Raw genomic sequence first — 20,523 nt, 5'->3', positions numbered from 1 at the left:
ATTTAGGGTTTCTTGCATTTCCATATGTATTTCTTTTTCCATATGTGTTTTTAAAACAATTCTTTCTTTCTTTCTTTTTGGCTGCACCCGTGGCATGTGGAAGCTTGCAGGCTGGAGATTGAACCCCAGCCACAGCAGTGACAATGCTTTAGCCCACTGAGCCACAAGGGATCTCCTCCATATGTATTTTAAGATCAACTTGTCAATTTTTGCAGAGAAGATAGCTGGGATTTTGATAGGGTTTTGCTTGAATCAGTAGATCAATTTGAGAGTATTGACATTTTAGTATTAAGCCTTTTGATTCAAGAGTATGTGGTGTCTTTCGTTTTATTTAGGTTGTCTTAAATTTCTTCAACCATGTTTTATAAATTTTTTATAGCATTAAGTTTTGTACTTTTTGTTAAATTTATTATTTTTGATCCGGTTGTAAATGGAATATTTTTCTTAATTTCATTCTTGAATTGTTCATTGAAAGTGTATACAAATATAACAGATTTTTTTAATATGATCTTATATCTTGCAACTTTGTAAACTCACTAGTTCTAATAAATTTTTTAGTGGATTTCTTAGAATTTTCTATGTAAAGGATTTTATCATCTGAAAATTAAGGTAGTTTTACTTTTTTCTTTTCAAGATGCATGAACTTTATTTCATTTTCTTGCCTCATTGTCCTGGCTAGAATGTCTAGTCAGTGCTGAACAGAAGTGTTAAGAGCAGGCATTTTGTCTTGCTCCTGATCTTAGGGTGAAAGCTCTCTCTGTCTTTGTTGGTTGTATGTTTTCCTTAGATACTCTTTTATCAGATTGAGGAAATTCCCTTCTGGCTTGTTGAGTGAGTTCTGTTATTATTTTTTGCTTAGATGACTAAATGAAAAGTTGCTTTTAAAAAGATACTTGATTAAGAACTTCTCTCTAATACTGTTGTAGCTAATATATGAACCAGTTTGCAGACTGGAGAAATTGAGAGTATACTGTTGGAACTCATTCACTGTGTGGATGGTCCTTAGTAATTAAATGACATTTCCATTTTCAAAGAGAGAAGAAAATTATGAAAAATACTGTATAGTTTATCACTTAACATTTCAATAAATTAGAGTACCCCATGGTTGTAAAATTTAAAGGGTGAAATGTGTAAGAAGGGTACATATGCAATGAAAACAACTTCATGCTGAATTGGGTGTCTGGTTGACCTTTCTAAGTTAATTATCTGTGCAGTGGAATGAATGATAGTAGCACAGTGATTGATGTATTACTTTAGACCATATGTAAAGTTGGATTTGTATAACTTGCCACTTAAATAAATGGGAAAAGAATATGCCTTGGTATAGTGTCTGCTGTATAACTGCCCCCGACATGATTGTCCGTTCATTTTTCTCCCATTGAAGGTGTTGTTTCATTAATAAAAAGGGTAATTTATAATACAGAAAATATATAAGGCATACTTGGGAATAATTAACCTCAAATTCAAGATTATTTTTACCTTTATGTAAAGGACTTGGGGATGGGGAAGGAGGAGCATGCTATCTGGTAGCTTTATGCAGAGGACTTTGTTTTTTATTTCTTATCTGGATGATGGGTACACATGTTAGTTTTTATATTTTACTGCATGTTCACTGGATTTCATAATAAAAAATTAATTATAATAAGAGGATCAGTATAGCTAGACATTAGTAAAATAATACAAAATTTGAGCTAGAACCAAACTTAGCAAGAGTTTGGTCTAACCTCCTCAGTTTTACAATTAAGCAACCTGAAATCTAGAGTTTGGGTGATTTATCCTGTGACAACTGTTATGCTAATGTTGGAACGTGGAGTAGATCCTGTTTTGTTTAGAAATCCTTTATGCTAAGATTTTACAGTTATTTAAGGTATGGGAGACTATGTATGTCACTATTATTCTTTCCTCTGGTAAAATTATACATCCCTGCTTTTTACCATGTGGCATGAAGCCTTTCCCCAGGAGAGCATTTTACTCTCTACCCTATTAATGTCTAACTTGGCTTTAGCCAATTATTGTGAATGAAAGTGGTGAATACTATGTCAAAGAAATTAAAACTCATTGTATATTGTTCTGCCATTGTGTTCTTTTCTTTCTGCCACAAGACTTATAGTTGTGGGGAATGGGAGAGAGCTTGCTCTTCCTTCAGCCTATGACCTAGAATGAAGGAGAATGTTAGGTATTAACCAATAAAACCTTTTTTTTTTTTTTTTTTACTGCATCATTATCTAGTGAAAGCTGACTGACACAAAAAGTAAGCCCTCTACTATTTTTCCTTAGGTTGGGTCAATTAGAGAAGTAAGAGCTATATCCTGGCATTTGAAGGATTTACATCTTTTAACTTCTCCTAAATCATTCTGGATGTTTTAATTCATCCAAGTGATGTGTGAAAAAATTTGGATAGGTGATTTCTTAAATTCTTGAGGAAATAAAATACATGACCTTTTGTAGCTTTAGTCATTACTGCTTAGGTGGTGGTGGAGTTTGGTGAGTGGGACAAGCTAGTAGGTAGGACCCTCATAGATAAATGGCTAATTTTCTAAAGGGGTATAATCTGATAAATGTATTTTAGAATTGCATTTGTTGTATCAAGTCAATTAGTTTGACTACCTATGTAACTAACAGAATGATCCACAAAATATACTCAGAAATTATTTTAAGGTATCTTGCACTTTTTTCCATGTAGACTATCCTAGAATTTCTCAAGATATATCAGTGAATGCAACAAGTTAGACTGTAGTGACCATTCTGGTTTAATGTGTGTGCATAACCACAATTTCAGGAGTATGACTTGCTCCTGTTTTGTCCATGGAATTGTTGGTAAAGCAAACTCCCTGTTTCCTTTGTTGCTGACTATTTTTCTTGTTTTTTGTTTTTAATCTTTTTGTCCTTTTTAGGGCTGCACCCGCAGCATATGGAAGTTCCCAGGCTGGGGGTCTAATTGGAGCTATAGCCGCCAGCCTACACCACAGCCACAACAATGCCAGATCTGAGCTGCGTCTGCAACGCCGGATCCTTAACCCACTGAGCGAGGCCAGGGATCGAACCCGCAACCCCATGGTTCCTAGTCAGATTCATTTCCTCTGCGCCATGTCAGGAACTCCCGTTGCTGACTATTTTTAAACAGTTAGGGGATGTTCCATTACACATTTTGATACCCCAGCTAATACCAGTAGGTTGATGACAGGCAGAAGGGGTTATTTGAGGTGTCAAAATATTATGAACACTCAGTACCTTCTGAATTTTTGAATAAGGAACAAATTTCATCAATTTTTTTTAAAAAACATGGTAGGATAGCTATTGACAATGTTTTTTATGCAGTTGAGAAAAGAATCATAGCATGGTAGAGTTGAAGCCCTATAGGGGGCTCTGGATGCTCATGGAAATATTGCCAGTGATTGGGAGAAAGAAGTTCTGGGAACAAGATGAAAATCCTTGTGGGGTTTTTAACAGAAATAGTGAAAGTAATAATTATGTTTTACCAAAGTTTTAGAAAAATAATTATTGACATAGATGATAAGATAGCCGGCATTTAAGACAAAAATTTAGAAGGTCTGTATACTAAATGTGAGCAGTTAAGTATCAAGAGGATGAATCATTGCATCCTTAATGAAGACTGTGAAGACTTGTTTTCACAGTCTTCATTAATGAGCAGTGAACAGTACACAGATTATTAACAATTATTGTGCAACACACTGATTATTTTTTATGGTTTTATTTCCAGGACTATTGCAGAATTCTCAAGTAAAATTTAGGACTGCAAAGTAAAATCACACTGTTCTTAAATGAGAATGAGGTTCTTAAAGAATTTAGTAGCAGAGTTGCATTTGTAAAGAGACTAGAAATCTTCGGCGTAAAGTAATTATTTAAGAGTAGGCCGTTATTAGTCAGGCCTCTTGACTATTATAAGCCATTTAACCTCAAATTTAAATAAAAATCATTTTCAGAATAATGTTATACTATGTCATTTATCAGGATGAATTTAATTGGAGTAACTGTGTCAAAGATAGAAGTGTCAAGTCCATTTAAATGGCTTTGCTTAACATTTTGCAGGTTTTTGCTAAAGTTTTATTTTTAAGTTTACTTTCATCAAATATCCATACTTTGAATTAATATAGTGTTTGTGTGTGTGTGCGCGTTTTGATCCGACAATCCTGGTATTTTCTGTTGTTTCGCTAGTAAGGTGGTTCTTGGAAAGCAGTAGTATAGATCCTTGTTCATTTAACCAGGAAAACCCTACCCTAGACCTGTTACTGAAACAAAGAATCGGAGGGTATATTAGGAATATGTGTCAATTTCATTATTCATCTTTAATTTCATACCCGTTTGGATTCTTGGTGGAGCACTTGCCCTCATCTTCTTCCCTTGTTGCCAGGCAAGGTTCGTGATGCTGATGTCTGATTGGTTTTAGGCAACTACGGCTTTGAGCCAATCAGGCAGTAAATTTCAGTTCTCTCACAGGACTGAAGCCTTGAAGCAGCTGCTGATTTATTTTTCCTGTGGGGAGATTATATAAACTAAGAGTATGGCTGCAGCAAGCTCCCTCTTGGGTATGTTTGAAAAATTACAAGGTTCATATCTAATTGAAGGAGAAAAAATGAGGTTTATTTTTAAAACTTGTTTATGAAAATCTGGTAGGTAGTGAATTTGAGAAAAAAAATTCTGATGACAGATTTCCTATTTTTATTTTATAATTTTATGTTTAAAGAACTGCAGAATCATGTAAAATAGGAAAAATTTCCCTCAATTTACATGAATATTTATTGTATAATTTACACATTTGTTTTATTTCTTCAGAAGAGGAGAGCTCATATCCTTTTTGTAACCTGCTGCCAAGGACAGTTAAAGAGTAAAGAATATTGTAATTGTACTTACAACACTTAATACATGTTATCAAGAATCACATTTAAATTTCATTAGATGAATCAAACTAAGTCACTTCAGTGCAGTAGACAACAAAACACTTTATAATGCTAACCATAGTAAACCTTTGGTTCCAGAATACAATTAATTTTTGGAATTGGAAATCTTAACAATGAGGCTAGGTGGGTATAAAAATAATCTTGTTAGTTATTTGGATTTAAGGTTTTGCTGTATTTTTAGTATAAAATGTTTTATAGGTGTTAAAGACTATGGAATTTAAAAAGAAATTTACATTTGAATTTTACAGATTCTAACCTGTTGTATAGAAAAGTTTGTTCTTGTTATGTATTGTCCGTGTTTGACTCATTCCCCAGCTAGGGAACTGATTTATATTTCTGGAAACATTCATGGTCATTTTTAAAGAGAAGATAAATTAAAATGGCATATAAGGTATAAATCTTATTTATTATGTTGTATATTTAATGCATGTTATAGATTTAGAATTTTATGCAATTATGTTCTAGATTGCTTATGTCAGATAAAGAACCTCACTGAAGTATTGTGAATCCAGGTTTTAACCATGTTTCTCTGACCTTATTGTCTGTCTCCTGTTGCTGGGCAGAAATCAGAATGCTGGCTCCTGATTGGCTGAGTTTGTGAGCAACTCTTCAACAGCCACTTAAATTCTTGAGCTTTTTGAGCAGGCTGACTGTAGGCTAGGGCATTACAGCTTTTGGTAATACTTCCCTTTGTTATTTCATAGCTATGATCTCTTTGCTAGAAAGAAGAGTGAGGAGTGGGTGGAGGGGGATGAAGCAGAGAAGAAAATAATGTTTTCACTTAAAGAAGAAGAGGCTCATTGGGCTTTCCTTAAAAGTAATTTACCCAAAATTTGAAAAAAAAAAAAAAATCCAAGCCATAGAGACTTATTTGCAGGTAACACACCCTTCTTGGTTATTTAAATATAAATTCCTTTGGTAATGATGAAAGCTTTGTTGATGCTGTAGAAAAAAAATTATATTTTAAAGTGATGGTATTTCCCCAGAGTTCTTGAGTATAAATATATAAGGACTTAAAAATATTTTTTTCTTACTGTCTTTCTCCTGACAAAATATTTTCAGGAGAAAGTAGTTCATCATGTTTTATACATTTACTTCTAGGTATGCAGACATTTTTCTGCTGTAAAGTATAAAAGGGGTTTTTCCTGTGAAAATAAATTAGAGTCATGTAAGAGCTTCATGATTCTAGTGTTGCCACCTAAAAAAAGTAGTATTTCTTTTGTAGAATAGTTTTGTGAATGGTATCTCAAGTTCCAGATGACAGTATTTAAAATGATCTTTAGAAATGTTTTGTTCTGGTTATGTAGTCATGGAGACTTGTTTGCAGGTAACACACCCTTCTCTAATGTGTGTCTTTCTTAAATATACATTGCTTATGCAAAATAGATTTTTCAAAACTTACTACTGATTGGTTTGCATAGATATGGATGAACTAGTTTGAACTGGTTATTCATGATACTTATTGCTTTGTCTGTTTTTCATTATGCTTAGAACCCATAAAAGATCTGGTAAATGGCTGTAGTGTGCGCCCTTGTGGGTATAGATGGTAGTTATTCTGTAATTCTTTATATAGGTAGTCCTTTATTTTACTGAATTGAATGGCAATTTTGTTGATAAAACCTACTGTTTGGATTATGTTTATATATTAAGTATTATTGGTTATGGCAATTAACATTAAATGTCATATATGTATGTTGGGTTTTTAAAATTCATATACAAAAGAAATTTCACATTCTCTAGTTTATACCTAAAACATTATGAATATACATAGACAATTATGATGATAGCATTTATTGAGTGCTAACTACCTTTTAAGTGTTTAATGTATAGGATCTCATTTAATCATTACTACAACCTCTGTGGCAGGTGCCGATATTCCCTTTTTAAGGCAGCTGAAACTAAATATTGAAATTTTAGGTAACTTGCCCTCTGTTATATAGTAAGTACATGGGAAAGCTGGAATCCAAATCCATGTTTCTGTTTGCATAATACATGTTCTTAATGAGGTTACTAAAAATAATGAAAATACACTTTTTTAGAGGAGTGTTTACTTTTTAAAATTAAAGTATAGTTAATTTACAGTGTTGTGCTAAGTTCTGCTATTCAGCAAGGTCATTCAGTTATACACATACATACATACATTTAAAAAAATATTCTTTTCCATTATGATTTATCCCAGAAAATTGGATATAGTTCCCTGTGCTATACAGTAGGACTTTGTTGCTTATCCATTCTGAATGTAATAGTTTGCAGTGACTAACCCCAAATTCTCAGTCATAGCTCTCCTTTCCCCTCCCCCTTGGCAACCACAAGTCTGTTCTGTATGTCTTTGAGTCTTTTTCTGTTTCATAGATAGGTTCATTTGTGCCGTATCTTAGATTCTACATATATGTGATATCATACAGTATTTGTCTTTCTCTTTCTGACTTACTTCACTTAGTATGAGACTCTCTAGCTGTATCCATGTTGCTGCAGGTGGCATTATTTCATTCTTTTTTATGACTGAATAGTAGAGGAATTTTGCCTTTAATGAAGCTGGTGATAACTGCAAGTTATGTGTATAATAGCTGAGAAATATGGCTATTATGAGGTCATAGTCCAAAAGAATTACAATTCAGCATTTGGAAATTAAAATTTAAAGGATGACCATACTCCTTGTACTATAAATTTAATTATTTTGTATGTTTGGATTCGGCAAGCAAAAGTGACTACAGAATTTGCATTGTATCTTCTTTGCAGAAAAATTTTCAATTAGCATGAGGTTAGACTGGATAGTAGGTGGGAAAAATTCTGAAGTTAAATTTTAGACTGTGGTTAATAACTCTCAGAATAGTGCCTATGATAATTTTGCATTGACATTTCTGCATAATTTTAAGGTGATCTTTGTAATTAGTTTTACTCAGTTTTAAAATTTAAATTAAAAGGATAGAAAGACTAAGAAATATTAGTAATTGTCTTCAAGTGAGAGAATGAATGTAGATTTTGTACCACAGGCAAAATGGTTGGTTCTCAAGTTTTACTGGCTTCCAACAAATGGTCTGGGCCCTTGTTTTATGCCTTTCAGCTGGAGAACAGTGGAACACCAGGAATATACCTATAATTGAAAAAGTTGGGTTTGTTATTAGCTGCACTGAGGGAGAGTGCTCACCAAGGAGACACTGTGAGGCATATCAGTAAGAGGGTATTATTAAAACCTGATAAAGTGTTTAGTTATAGTATAGGTTGGATTTTGGTAGGGGAAGTTTTGAGGAAATAGAGCCTTACTCAGGATTCAGTGCTGTCGCAAAGTAGGGGCAATTCTATGCTTGAGTTTCTCAGTAACTGTTATCTATAGGGAGGATAAACTACAGTCAGGATAAAGCTGCAATTGATAAAAAAGTAGCCATCACCCCTTTAGTCAGATAGGGCAATGTTTAGTATTTTATGGGTTGCTGGGTTACACAGTGACCTTGTCTAAACTGAATGTTGAGGTTGTTTTGTGTCCAGCATTGGATCAGTTTATAATAACATTGAGGCCTAGCTTTGAGCCTCAGATAAAGGTCCCAAACTTCAGAGGCTGCTTTTTTTCCCTTCTCCAACCAAAGCAAATGTATCGTAACATCATTCCCACTGGAAATGATGATGTTAAATAAAAATCCAATGTAAAAGCAGTATTCTTGATCCTGGTCTATCTTAGTCCTTAAAGGATGTTTTGTTTTATTCCTACAGACTGGCAATGTTGTCTTCCTCTAGGACCAAATTTTTGCCTTACTACTGGCCAGATGTTAACACAGAAACTGTGATAGCATCCTTATCTTACTTTACTTGCTTTAACCCTTTACCAATCTTACTTTACTGTTAAGTGTGATATCTGCATTTTTTTGTAGCTAATCTTTATTAGGTTCAAGTTTTTTCCTTCTATTCTTAGATTCTGAGAGTTTTAATTATGAGTGAGGTATTGAATTTTGTTCATTGAATGAATATTCTGTCAGTTGAGATGATCTTTTATTTTCACCCTTTATTCTGTTTATGTGGTAAATCACATTGCTTGAAAAAAAAATTTTTTTTTTCTTAAATAACAGAACTATGTTGTCTTACATTTCTGGAGGTTAGAAGTCTGAAATCAAGGTGTTGATAGGGCCACACTCCCACTGAAGGAGCTAAGATCTGTTCCACAGAGCTAAAGAAGGATCTCTCCTAGCTATGGCTGGGCTGACTAACCCCAGTTTTCACGAAGTCAGTGTTCTCCCATGTGTGCACGTGCACAAGTGCATGTGTGCGTCCGTCCCCAGATATCTGCCTTTTTATAAGGATACTAATTATACAGAATTAGGGCCCACCCTAATGACCCTATTTTAACTTGATTATCTTTGCAAAGACCATCCAAGTAAAATAACAATTTGAGGAACTGGGGCTTAGGGCTCTACAATATTTTTACAAGCGGACGCCTTGGTTAGGCCTAAAATAAAGTATGTTTTAAAAATAAGTAAAAATGCTTCATGACTCACTGGTAACCTACATTGCTTGGGTTTTTTTTTTTAATATTAAATCAACCTTCTATTTTTTACATGTGCTTCATGAGGTACTAATGTATTACTTTTTTTTTTTAGAGAAACATACTTTTAAAGTAACAGATAAAAGAAGAAATCACAGTGGAAATTAGAAAATATTTTAATAGAACAACAATGAAAATATGACATAATAAAATGTGAGATGCAGCTAAAGCAGTGCTTAGAGGGAAATTTATAGCTTTACATGCATACATTACAAAAAAGGGGAAAAATTAAAAATTAATGATTAATTGTTCAGCATGTTTCCAAAGTAGTTGCCCCATTTTATAGCTCCACTGCCATTGTATGAGGCAGCACCCATTATTTTCTTTGATATAGCAATCGTGGTGTGTATTAGGTATTACCTCGTTGTGGTTTTTCTCTGGTAACTCATGATATTGAGCATCTTTTCATGTTTATTGCTTATTGGCTATTGGCTATTTATCTTTTAGAGAAGTGCCTGTTCAAGTCCTTTGCCCATTTTAAAATTGTTTTTTGTTGTTACTTTTCAGTTGTAACAGTATTTTATATTTTCCAGATGCAAGTCTCTTATCAGATACATTATTTGCACATTTATGGTTTGCAAATACAGTTGACCCTTGAAAAATGTGGGTTTTAGGGATGCCAACCCTTTCTTCACAGTTGAAAATCCTTGTATAACTTTACAGTTGGCTCTCTGTATCTGCAGATTCAACCAACTGTGGATCATCTAGTATTTTAGTATGTTTTTATTGAAAAAAAAAATCCAAGTTTAAGTGAACCTATGAAATTCAAGCTCCTAATATTCAAGGGTCAACTGTATTTCCTTCTATTGTGAGTTGTCTTTTTACTTTCTTGATAGTAATCTCTTATTGATATGTTTGCAGTTGTTAATTTAGATATCCTTGGTTGCAGATGTACTCTTCTGTTTCTTAATTCTCCTGTGTTTTTTCCCCTTATCTCTATACCTCTCTTTGATTCTCCTACTGCTTTTATTCTCATACTTTTATTTTTCCTTACACAACTACTTTTTTACTTCATGTATATTTTTATGCTTATGTAGCTCCTCCAGACTCTGAATCTGTTAGCTTACTGAGAGTGAAAACTAGGAATTAGTCACTTTTTCCCTAATACTGCCTAGTAATCTTTTATGAACTATATCTATTATCAATTTCATACTATGTAAAAGCAATAAATATGAAAATTAAAACATAGCAAGGATTATGCTTTTTTATATGTCACTATTTCAAAATTACATAAAGCACTGCTTGCTTAGAAGATCAATTTATAGTAAGTCTATAATTAGGTGACTTCTGTTTCAATTATTAAACTCTATCTCTCTCTTTCTTTTTAAAGATTCAAAATGGATGGTATAGAAGAACCACAGAAAAAAGTCTTTAAGGCTCGAAAAACAATGAGAGTGAGTGACCGTCAACAACTTGAAGCAGTGTACAAGGTCAAAGAAGAACTGTTGAAAACTGATGTCAAGCTGTTAAATGGCAACCATGAAAATGGTGATTTGGACCCAACCTCACCTTTGGAAAATATGGATTATATTAATGACAAGGAAGAGGTGAATGGCATTGAAGAAGAGCTTTGTTTTGACTCTGAAAAAAGTAAATCAGAGTGGAAAGAAACACCCTGTACCTTAAATGTTAATGTAAAAAACAAGCAGGATGATGATTTGAAATGTGAACCTTTGTTTCCTAATAATATAACTCCTGAACTAGTTTCTAAACTGACTGCTGAACCGTCTTCTGGTGATATAGCCTCCAGCGATCTGGCTGTTGGAGGTACAGGCTCTGGAGATTCTGCCTCTGGAGATCTGGCCTCTGAAGGGTTAACCTCTGGTGATCTCACTTCTGTGGATCCCACCTCTGTTGATCCCGCCTCTGTTGATCCTGCCTCTGGTGATGCTGTCTCTGGTAATCTTGCCTGTAGTGAACTGATCTCCGGTGAAATGGTCACCACTGAACTGGTCTCCAGTGAGACAGTCTCTGGTGAACTGGTCTCCAGTGACTCACTCCCTGGTGTACCAGTCCCTGGTGAATCAGTCTCCACTGAACGGGTCTCCATTGATTCAGCCTCTGATGAGCCAGCTTCTGGTGATCTGGCCTCTGGATCACTGGCCTCTGATGAACCAGCCTCTGGCGATCTGGCTTCTGGTGATCCAGCTCCTGGTGATTCAGATTCTGTTGACCCAGCCTCTGATGAACCAACTTCTGATGAACCATCTTCTGAATCAGGCATTGATCCCACCTTTGAACCAAGTTCTGTGCCAGTTTGTGAACCAGTTCCTGAAACTGACAGTGCAGAGCCCTGTAGCAATAAAAATGATGATTTTCTTGAGAAAAAAGGGGATGATGAAAAGTTAGATCAAATTTTCTCATTTGATGAGAAAAATAAAGCTGATAGTAATATTGACGCTGATGAAGAGGCTCTAGAAACAGATGATACAATTATTTCTTCAGATCTGTCTCCTGAAAAGAAGGTAGAAGAAGATGCTATTACAGAATCTGCTCTTGGAGAGGAGGCTATATCTAGCAGTATGGAAATTGACCAAAGTGAAAAGAATCAAGAAGAAGATTCTGCAGACCTTGCAGAAACGATTAGTGAAAATGTTATGAAAGATGACAAAAATGAGAATATCTTAGAAAATGCAGATTCTATGGAGACAGATGAAATTATTCCTATTTTGGAAAAGCTTGCACCTGCTGAAGATGAACTTACTTGCTTTTCTAAAGCTTCTCTCCTTCCAATTGATGAGACAAATACAGATTTGGAAGAGAAGATGGAAGGTTCTTTTGGTTCACCATCTAAACAAGACAGTAGTGAGAGTTTACCAAAAGAAGCCTTTTTGGTCCTCTCTGATGAAGAGGATATTTCGGGTGAAAAAGATGAGTCTGAAGTTATATCACAAAATGAGACATGCTCTCCAGGTTAGAATATTATTTAAATTTTGATTAGCTTTAATAAACTGCTCAGTAAAACATTCTCATGAAGTTTTAAATTTCTTCTAGTTGCAGAGAAAGTTGAGAATGGTGGTGACTAGAGTAATCTCTTAATTTCATGGATTCTTAACTTCACAGAATTCAGAATTTACAAAGAACCACTCTGAGAGCAGCATTGTGTGAAGTGCTGAGAAGTGAGATAAAATAAGTAAAATATGGCCCTTGCCCTTAAGGGGCTTATAGGCTGGGAACAGAGATAAGGTGAACCAATATAACACTATGACATAGCAATTTCCAGTACATAATTTATCAAAATCCTAGTAATTGTTCTTCTTACCACATAGCAACCAAATACTTTGATTCTAACAGCCTACTGGTTTATTTGCTTCAAGTGTAACAAATCTCATCTTACGATTAATTTTCCTGTTGGCATATGATTCTTTTAATAATCTTTGTCCAGGGAATGATACCACCATTGCTGGAAGCCAGAAATCTGGAGGCCTAATTATCTGTTTGATAAAGACTTTATCCATTTGCTTCTTCAGCCTTCTTGATTCTGCCCAACCTACTCCCCTCATTTTCTGTATGGTCTCTAAATCTCTTTTATTTGATTGTGTTCCTCTCTTTCATTAGATCCTTATTACTTTAGGGTAGTTTCAAACTTGTTATATAAAAAGTGTATAAACTTCATGATTTGGTCAGTGTCTGTCTTTCCCATCTCTCTAAGGAGAGAATGAGAAAAACTCCCAACATCATTCCTATGTGAAACTTTGCTCAGTTTCTTTCAGACTGGCATTGAATAGCTTTGTGTTCTCATTGTATCACATTTTCTTACCCTCAGAACCCTGGGAGAAGAGTAACCTTGTAACAAGAGGCATAACATCTGGTTTTTAGTTTGTTCAAAGGGAGAAAAAAAAGGCAGGCCTAGAAGATACAGAGACACCCCCCCTCCATGTCAATTTTTCTTACTAAAAGTTGATTTCATTTCTAAAGAGCATTCTCATTCACTCATTCAACCTATGTGTATAGAAAGGCCAGGATCTTCTTGGCTTGGGGATTTAAAGGTAAAACTTATTATTTGCCCTGAGAATTCTGACAAGAATTAAATCAAAAGCCATTAAATACAAGGTTGTGAATAGTAATAATGTTAAATTAGTATTCTGGGAGTTTAGAGGAGAGTAACTTTTTGAGAATATACATGTATTCAGGAAAGCACTTTCCTTTCATTGTTCGTTATAGAGTTTTAATGAAGGTAGTCCCTCTGAATTGTGTCTCCATCCTACTTACTCAGGCCAGAAATCTTGGAGCCATTCTTACTTTTTTTTCTTTTATATCCCACATCCAGTCTGTCAGGAAATCCTATTGTTTCTACCTCCATAAAAGATCTAGAATAAAGCCTCTTAGAATCTTCATTGCTATCACCTCTGCTCTGAGCCATCATCATCAGGCCAAAAAAATGCTTATTTAGGTCACAGTTAGTGCTCAGTACATATTTTTGGAATTAATTAAATAATTGGTAATGTAAGAAAAGATTGTCGTGGAGGACCTTGCTTACAATGTTTAACATGTTCTAGTACTGGGGAGCCATTGAATGATTTCAAGTAGAGGAGAATGACATGATGAAATTTACATTTTAAAGAATAGGTAACACTGTGTAGGGTGAATTTCACTCATTTTCCAATTAAGTATATAGATAGTAAGTGATATCAGGGCAAGTCCTTGAACAAAACCTCTGATAATCTTTATAAGAAAGTCACCATAGGAGTTCCCATCGTGGTGCAGTGGTTAACGAATCCGACTAGGAACCATGGCCTCGCTCAGGGGTTAAAATTTTTCTGGTAAAGTCACATTACCAATAATGCCACATTTTTCTGATATGTCTTGTGAGGTTGAGAATTTTATATTTATATAGCCGTTTGTATTTCCTTATCCACAGATTGCTTTTTTTGTCTTCTTTGCCATTTTCCTTTTTCTTTTTCTTTTTTTTTAGGGCTGTACCTGCAGCATATGGCAGTTCCCAGGCTAGGGGTCAAACAGAGCTGGCCTACACCACAGTCACAGCAACACCAGATCCAAGCCGCATCTGCAGCCTATGCTGCAGCTCGTGGCGCTGCTGAATCCTTAACCCACTGAGTGGGGCCAGGGATTGAACCCACATCCTCACGGATACCAGTCGGGTTCTTAACCTGCTGGGCCATAACAGGAACTCCTCATTTTTTTGATGGTATGTTTTCTTTAATTACTCTGTAGGATTTTTTGGTTTTAAGTATTTTCATAGAACCATTAACTTAGGCAGGGGATTGGCACATCATGACCTATAGGCTTTTTCTGTTTTTGTCAATAAAGTTTTATTGAAACATAGCCACACTCGTTTGTTTACATCCTACTTTTTTTTTTTTTTTTATCATTAATTCCCACCATAAGGACAGAATTGAATAGTCAAGTTAGAGATTGTAGGGCCCACAAGCTCAAAAATACTTATGTTTTGGCCATTTACAGAAAATATTTGCCAACCCCTGATCCAGGGCAACAGTTTTATCCAAATTTCCTTGGAATAAATTTCTATTCAGTGTGATTCTGAAAATGGGAAACTAACTCCTAATGTAAATTCTGCCTTCTAATCCTCTACAACACTGTTTTCCCACCTTCATTTAATTGAATCTTATTAAAAGTACCAATCATCAGAAAGATACTAAACATATACTTTGTCTCAGCTCTTTCCCAAAATGTTTAGGGTTACCAAAATTACAAGATTTTGGTACCTCCTCTTAGGGAGCTTAATGTCCAGTCTGGTTGAGAGGAAAGAACTGTATGTGAAACATGCCAACTTATAATGAAGCTACACTAAGATGGGAGGAATTATAGCAGGAACTGTGAATGAAGACAAATTCTAAAAAAGGTAGTCTTAGTTACTTCTTTATTAGTCTACCACCCCAAGCACACCCCACCCTTTTTTTGGCTAAACCTTCACAAGTAACTGTTTAGTAATGATATATCAATAGTCTGCTTTGGGGACTTCCGTGTGTACCAATTAAATAGATTTTGTTGTTGTTGTTGTTGTTGTTGTTGCTATTTCTTGGGCCGCTCCCGCGGCACATGGAGGTTCCCAGGCTAGGGGTTGAATCGGAGCTGTAGCCACCCGCCTACGCCAGAGCCACAGCAACGCGGGATCCGAGCCCTGTCTGCAACCTACACCACAGCTCACGGCAACGCCGGATCGTTAACCCACTGAGCAAGGGCAGGGACCGAACCCGCAACCTCATGGTTCCTAGTCGGATTCGTTAACCACTGCGCCACGACGGGAGCTCCTAAATAGATTTTTTTACCCAAAAAAAGGTAGTCTTAACCTAATTATTTGGATGAGTTTCAGGAGTACCAGAAACTACTTGAAAGTATATATAAATCTATTTATATATAAGGATCTTTGATTATTATTCTGAGTTGATGGAGGTCTACTTATATTCTTTGAGGCTTTGTGGATAAAAAATATTAAAGAACTGTAGGGCCTTACTCCTTTCTATAGACCATTAATACCGTTTTTTAAATCTCAAGTTCTTTATCAGGTAAAACTTGAACATAAATTTTAAATCTGTTGGTCTATTTTAAAGCGCCCAATGAGTGTTTTAAATACAGAGAATCCTATTATATCTTCTAGACACATCAGGAAAATGGGAATTGGAAGATAAGAGGTTTTTTGAATAAAATGAATGAGTTGTAAATTAAGTTCGACATATCTGTCAAAGAAAGGGAGCTAATGTATGAAGAAAAGAGCAAACCAAACCAGGCCAATTTGTTCTGCTGTGTTCTGAATGATTTGTCAAGATGTTACCTTAATTGGAGCTAGGGCAAATTTTAATTGAGTACCTAACGGTTTGCTAAATAAAGACTAGGTAAACCTTTATCTTAAGTAGCCCAATTACTCTGGGTTTCTGAACTCTGGGAATTAGGAAACTACAGGAGTCACTACTCTCAGTATTAAAGGCAAGAAAACTTGGGAAAATAGATATAGGAAAAAATGCTTTGTAATGAATGGATAGTGCGCAAGGGAGAAAAATTTTCATTTCATTGAACTGGGGTTGAGGGATGAGATCATAAAACGCTAATGAGCATAGGGTGGTAAATGGAAAGTTTTCTAATACTCATGGATTTTAAAGTTTAAAAATAATCTCAGTAATCTTTATATGTATCACCTTAACTTTCTTGTTTTGTCTTTTATTTTATATCTTTATTGTTTTATTTTAGTGTGAAAAAATGTTGTAATAGGCTCATCAGTGTTCCCAGTCTCTATTTTCACCTAAAAACCCTGTGAAGTTTTTTTTGCTGGTTTTGTTTTTGGGCTATGTTCCCCAGCTTGTGGAAGTTACCTGGCCAGGCAGGACCTTGGGCCTCAGCAGCCACACAAGCCACTGCAGTGACAATACCAGGTCCTTAACCAACTGTGCCACCAGGGAACTCCCCTTTTAAGTTTTTAAAACCCGTTTCTACCATGATGGTTGTTGGAATTAAAACCCTGAGGTTTGAAGCAGATATTCCTACCAAAATATGTAATGCTGTGTACCTCATGCTTGCTTATTTAATTTTGGTTGCAGAATATCATGAAGTATGGCAAGCCTTATTGAAGCTATTGGGGAGCCAGTTGCAGAGATGTAAGGGGGAAAATAGAAACCCAAACATGTTAGTGGTTTGTTCTTCCCCAAATGATTAAGTTAGTTGAGGAGCTATAGACTTATTCACTAAAGGTCATTTCTGGTACCACTAGAATTTTATTTGTAACAATGCACTTCTGTAGACATTTTTAGCAATATTTTTTGGTGGCATTTTATTTTTTTCTTTTCTTTCTTTTCTCTTTTTTAGGGCCGCACCCACAGCATATGGAGGTTCCCAGGCTGGGGTCTAATTGGAGCTGTAGCCTCTGGCCTACGCCACAGCCACAACAACACCATACCCAAGCCGTGTCTGCGACCTACACCACAGCTCACGGCAATGCCAGATCCTTAATCCACTAAGCAAGGCCAGGGATTGAACCTGCAACCTCGTGGTTCCTAGTTGAATTCGTTTCCACTGCACCATGACGGGAACTCCTTGATGGCACCTACTTGTTAGATTTTATTTGCCTCTTGTGAAAATTACTTAACCTTTCTGAACATTATTTTCCTCATTTATATGATGATCGAAATACTGTTTATAGTATAGGATTATTTTGGGAATATTAAGTACTATATGTCAAGCACCTAGCTCAGTTAGTCATTGGCAGTGGTATCAAAATAGCTATTATTTTTAAGTAAAACTTTTATTATCTTTAAGATAGATTTCCCCTTTTTTTAGTGGACTATTCCATAACCACTAAAATCATTCAGCTTGTCTTTTCAAAATATTGTTTTGAATTTGCCAGTAATTTGTAATTTTTTTTAACTGTCACAACCACTATTTTAGTTTTAATAATTGAATATTAGGGAGTCTGAATGCTTTGTAGTAGTTTTCACATTTTATTAATTTATTGGTGATAGTAAATTACTCAGATTCTTTGTTTTAAAATCTATATCTTTAATTTTTTTCCACTTAAATTTTTCCCATTTTAAGAGTTTATTATGAATTTGCAGGAACATTTAAAAGTAGACTTGGTCATTTATTTCTATCAGTTCATGCTCTGTTTTTATTCCCAATAGTTTACATTTTGAAACTCTGATTTTATAAAAGATTATTAACTGAATAATTAAACCAAAAGTGTAAATTATAATGAGCTGTTACAAATTCTAGTGGAAAATAATTTTCTTTTCTATTTTTGTTACAGAGGAAGTAGAAAGTACTGAAAAGGACAGCAAACCTGAGGAAGAAGAGCAAGTAATACATGAGGATGAAAGACCTTCTGAGAAAAGTAAGCATGTACAATCAGACCTGAAATAGTTTTAAAAATTGTTTCTGCTTTTAAGGCTGTGGAAAAATACTTTTCCATCCATGAATTGATTATAAAATTTTGCCATTTAAGTAAATCATTTTGTTGATGGCTAACCCAAGGATCCTTGAAAGTATTATTTATTACATATACTTGTTTATATTTTTCATTATTCCATAAGAAATAAGCTTACTGTTTAGTAAGATTCTATCTGAATGTCTTGAGAAATTGGTTTAGATTTGCGTTTAGAGCATGGAACTATAGGAATTTTGTCTGTGGTGATATAGGCAAGTGGAAGCATGTGTCTCAGTACTCAGTTTTTTTTGTTTTTTGTTTTTTTTTTGTCTTTTTGCCATTTCTTGGGCCGCTCCTGCGGCATGTGGAGGTTCCCGGGCTAGGGGTCCAATCAGAGCTGTAGCCACCGGCCTACGCCAGAGCCACAGCAACATGGGATCCGAGCCGCGTCTGCAACCCACACCACAGCTCACGGCAACGCCAGATCGTTAAGGCACTGAGCAAGGGCAGGGATTGAACCCGCAACCTCATGGTTCCTAGTCGGATTCGTTAACCACTGCGCTATGATGAGAACTCCCAGTACTCACAGTTTTTAAGCTTTATTGGAAAGGGAAATGATGGGACTGTCGTTAGGCTTATAGGGAGATCACTGGACTAGAAGTCAGGAAACCTGGGTTCTGTAACTCTCTGTCTTGTGTAGTTTTCCATCTGTGCTTATGTAAATTAGGATATAAGAGAAATTGTAGAATAGAATTGGATTTTAAAAATAGGTACATAGATATGGATCTTGACTGAAGTGGAGAGGGAGAGGTATGGACACATGTGGTCATTTGCCTTTCATAGGTGTGGAAATTTACAATTTTTCCTTTTTATATATTGAAAAAGAAATCAGGAGTTCCCGTCGTGGCGCAGTGGTTAACGAATCTGACTAGGAACCATGAGGTTGCAGGTTCGGTCCCTGGCCTTGCTCAGTGGGTTAACGATCCGGTGTTGCCATGAGCTGTGGTGTAGGTTGCAGACAAGGCTCGGATCCCACGTTGCTGTGGCTCTGGCGTAGGCTGGCGGCTACAGCTCCGATTCGACCCCTAGCCTGGGAACCTCCATATGCCGCAGGAGCGGCCCAAGAAATAGCAAAAAAGACAAAAAAAATAAATAAATAAAAGAAAAAGAAATCAGATAAAATTTGCTTATCATCTCATGAGTGTTACCAGTATTTGAAACAGAAATTTCTAAGGTCTTTGTCTTTTCTTTACCAAATTTACTTTTATAATGACACTAATTTTATTATTTGTATATATTTGAAATGTTTTTAAGATCCATTAAGAATAACTATTATTTTATTTTTTTAAGGCTGATGATTAAGGAAGAATTTTTCCTAGCTTTACTGAGGGAAAAAATTTATTGTGGAGGAAGAATTAAATAATTAAAGCTAGCACAGTTAGAAGTATGTAATGTGAGAATGAAGGCTGAGATATGTGTGACTTGTGAAGGCACTGTAGAATTTAGGAAAGGGAATGAATTTTAGATGATTTCATCTCATACTGTTAGTTGATCTTCCATCTTAATACAAAGATTTCAAGGAAAAAATGTACTATGTTTATATTGTTTGTACATTGCTTATTCAGCCACTAGAAAGTTCTTATTTAGAATATTGAAAATCATTTCAAGTTTAAAGCTAAAAGCTATCCACTTACTTTTCTGGTCCCAAAAACAATTCATACAGTGATTGAGAGTGCTGTTTTGATGGCTAGAAATAATATTTTGCTGAGGATGGAAAATAAGCATTAAGGTCTAGCTGTAATAAAAATACCTGACTGATTACACTTTTTCTTTTCAGGTGAATTTTTTAGAAGAAAACGTTCTAAATCAGAGGACATGGACAATGTCCAGTCCAAACGCCGTCGATACATGGAAGAAGAATATGAGGCAGAATTTCAAGTAAAGATTACAGCCAAAGGAGATATAAACCAGAAGCTACAAAAGGTGTTAGAGATTATAAGTTAAAACCATATTAAATAAAAAGCACCACTATATTTATTCTTCTAGGTTTTTGACATTATTCTATATTTTCCTGATGTATTCAGGTTTTTCACAGAGAAAAGTTGAAGTAGTTGAGCTTATTACTCTTAATGATTTAATTTCAGAATTCCTTCTGACTCTTTCAAAGCTACATATTCTTTTTTCTTTTTCTTTTCTTTTAATTTTAATTTTTTGTGTCTTGCCTTTTGTCTTTTTAG

The 20,523-nt window shown here is 35.2% G+C and overlaps 1 protein-coding gene across 3 annotated transcripts in view; it reads left to right on the top strand.

Moving 5' to 3' along the window:
- The window catches only part of ATF7IP (activating transcription factor 7 interacting protein), a 122,260-nt gene that overhangs the window by 46,062 nt on the left and 55,675 nt on the right, over window positions 1-20,523 (top strand). For all 3 annotated transcript variants that reach the window (XM_047787498.1, XM_047787499.1, XM_047787497.1), the window contains 3 exons: window positions 10,784-12,366; window positions 18,170-18,253; window positions 20,124-20,269. In XM_047787498.1, coding sequence (XP_047643454.1) covers window positions 10,791-12,366; window positions 18,170-18,253; window positions 20,124-20,269 — 1,806 coding nt within the window. In that variant the 5' untranslated portion in view covers window positions 10,784-10,790. The remainder of the gene's footprint in view (window positions 1-10,783; window positions 12,367-18,169; window positions 18,254-20,123; window positions 20,270-20,523) is intronic.

This window comes from Phacochoerus africanus, chromosome 7, assembly GCF_016906955.1.
Source record: "Phacochoerus africanus isolate WHEZ1 chromosome 7, ROS_Pafr_v1, whole genome shotgun sequence".
NCBI lineage: Eukaryota > Metazoa > Chordata > Mammalia > Artiodactyla > Suidae > Phacochoerus > Phacochoerus africanus.
This window is presented reverse-complemented; position numbering and strand designations above follow the sequence as displayed.